This window comes from Charadrius vociferus, unplaced genomic scaffold (assembly GCF_000708025.1).
Source record: "Charadrius vociferus isolate BGI_N301 unplaced genomic scaffold, ASM70802v2 scaffold1551, whole genome shotgun sequence".
In the NCBI taxonomy this organism is placed as follows: Eukaryota; Metazoa; Chordata; class Aves; order Charadriiformes; family Charadriidae; genus Charadrius; species Charadrius vociferus.
In genome coordinates, this window is record NW_009646882.1 from 17,764 (window position 1) to 18,898 (window position 1,135).

Sequence of the window (1,135 nt, forward strand, 5' to 3'; positions counted from 1 at the left end):
CCATGGTGGTCGAAGCGACACGCTCCTGGCACAGCGTAACCTGCACTCTGCCGAGCTCCCAGCGTGGGGGGCCGCAGGAAGGACTTTGCTCGCCCCCCCGGCCGGCAGTCCCGCAAGCGTTGCTGCATCACGGTGGCTCTGCAGAAACCCGACCTCCCGGCGGTGATTGCAAATCCCTATTTGTGGCGTGTGACTCGTCCCCAGAAGCAGGCGCTGCTATTTTGGCTGGCAGATAATCAGCCTCTCAAAAATAGGCGATGGCTCCAGGAGGGTGCGTGGGGAGAGAGCGTTCTGGAAGGGGCACACCCCCGGGCAGGGGAGGATAAAACCCGCTGCTCGCCGGCCCCAGCTCAGCACCGCTCCAGACCCTGCACCGAGCAGAGCCGCAGCACACGCCGGGAGCACACACCAGGAGCAGAGATGCTTTGCCGCCTGCACTTCATGCCACCCACATCCAGCGCTCTGTTCCCGTGGCTGGGACCCGTCCGCACCCTCTGGCCACATCCAGGCACCCTCTTCGCCGAGCTGGAGCGAGAACTGCGGCTGGAGATGGAGAGGGCTCGGGAGTTCATGAGCAGCTTCGAGCAGTTCCTGAGCAGCGGTAGCAGCCCCGGCCGGATCGGCATCGCTGCTGAGCGATGCCCAAGCACCAGCGCAGCCCTGACCCAGGGCTCCGGGGAAGGCTTCTCCGTCTGCCAAGATGTGAAGGACTTTGCGCCTGAGCAGCTGTCGGTGAAGGTGGTGGGCAGGAAGGTGGTGCTGGTGGGACAGAAGGAGACGCAGAACGTCGATGAGAAGGGCTCCTTCTCGTACAAGTACGAGGTGCTGAAGCGGGAGTGGGACGTGCCTGAGGAGGTGGACGCCGAGGCGCTGACGTGCTCCCTGTCCAAGGAGGGGCAGCTGCGCATCGAGGCCCCCAGGCTGGCACTGCCGGCCGCCCCGGAGAGGAACGTGCCCATCCAGGTCAGCCCTGCAGCCCCACAGCCCGGACCAGCCTCTGAGGACGGAGCTGCCAAGAAAGCCCAGATGTAACGGGAGGGCAACCGATGGCCTGCGGCAGGACCGGAGCAGACAGCAACAAGTCTCGGGGTTTAGCCCAGACAAGCTCCATCAGCAATGATGTCATTTTTTTTTT

The 1,135-nt window shown here is 64.2% G+C and overlaps 1 protein-coding gene across 1 annotated transcript; it reads left to right on the forward strand.

Moving 5' to 3' along the window:
• The first annotated feature begins 266 nt into the window (after positions 1 to 266).
• Positions 267 to 1,032, forward strand: LOC104294774 (heat shock protein 30C-like). The gene has a single exon (XM_009894422.1). The coding sequence runs from the start codon at positions 421 to 423 to the stop codon at positions 1,030 to 1,032; it is 612 nt and encodes a 203-aa protein (XP_009892724.1). The 5' UTR covers positions 267 to 420.
• Positions 1,033 to 1,135: the final 103 nt, after the last annotated feature.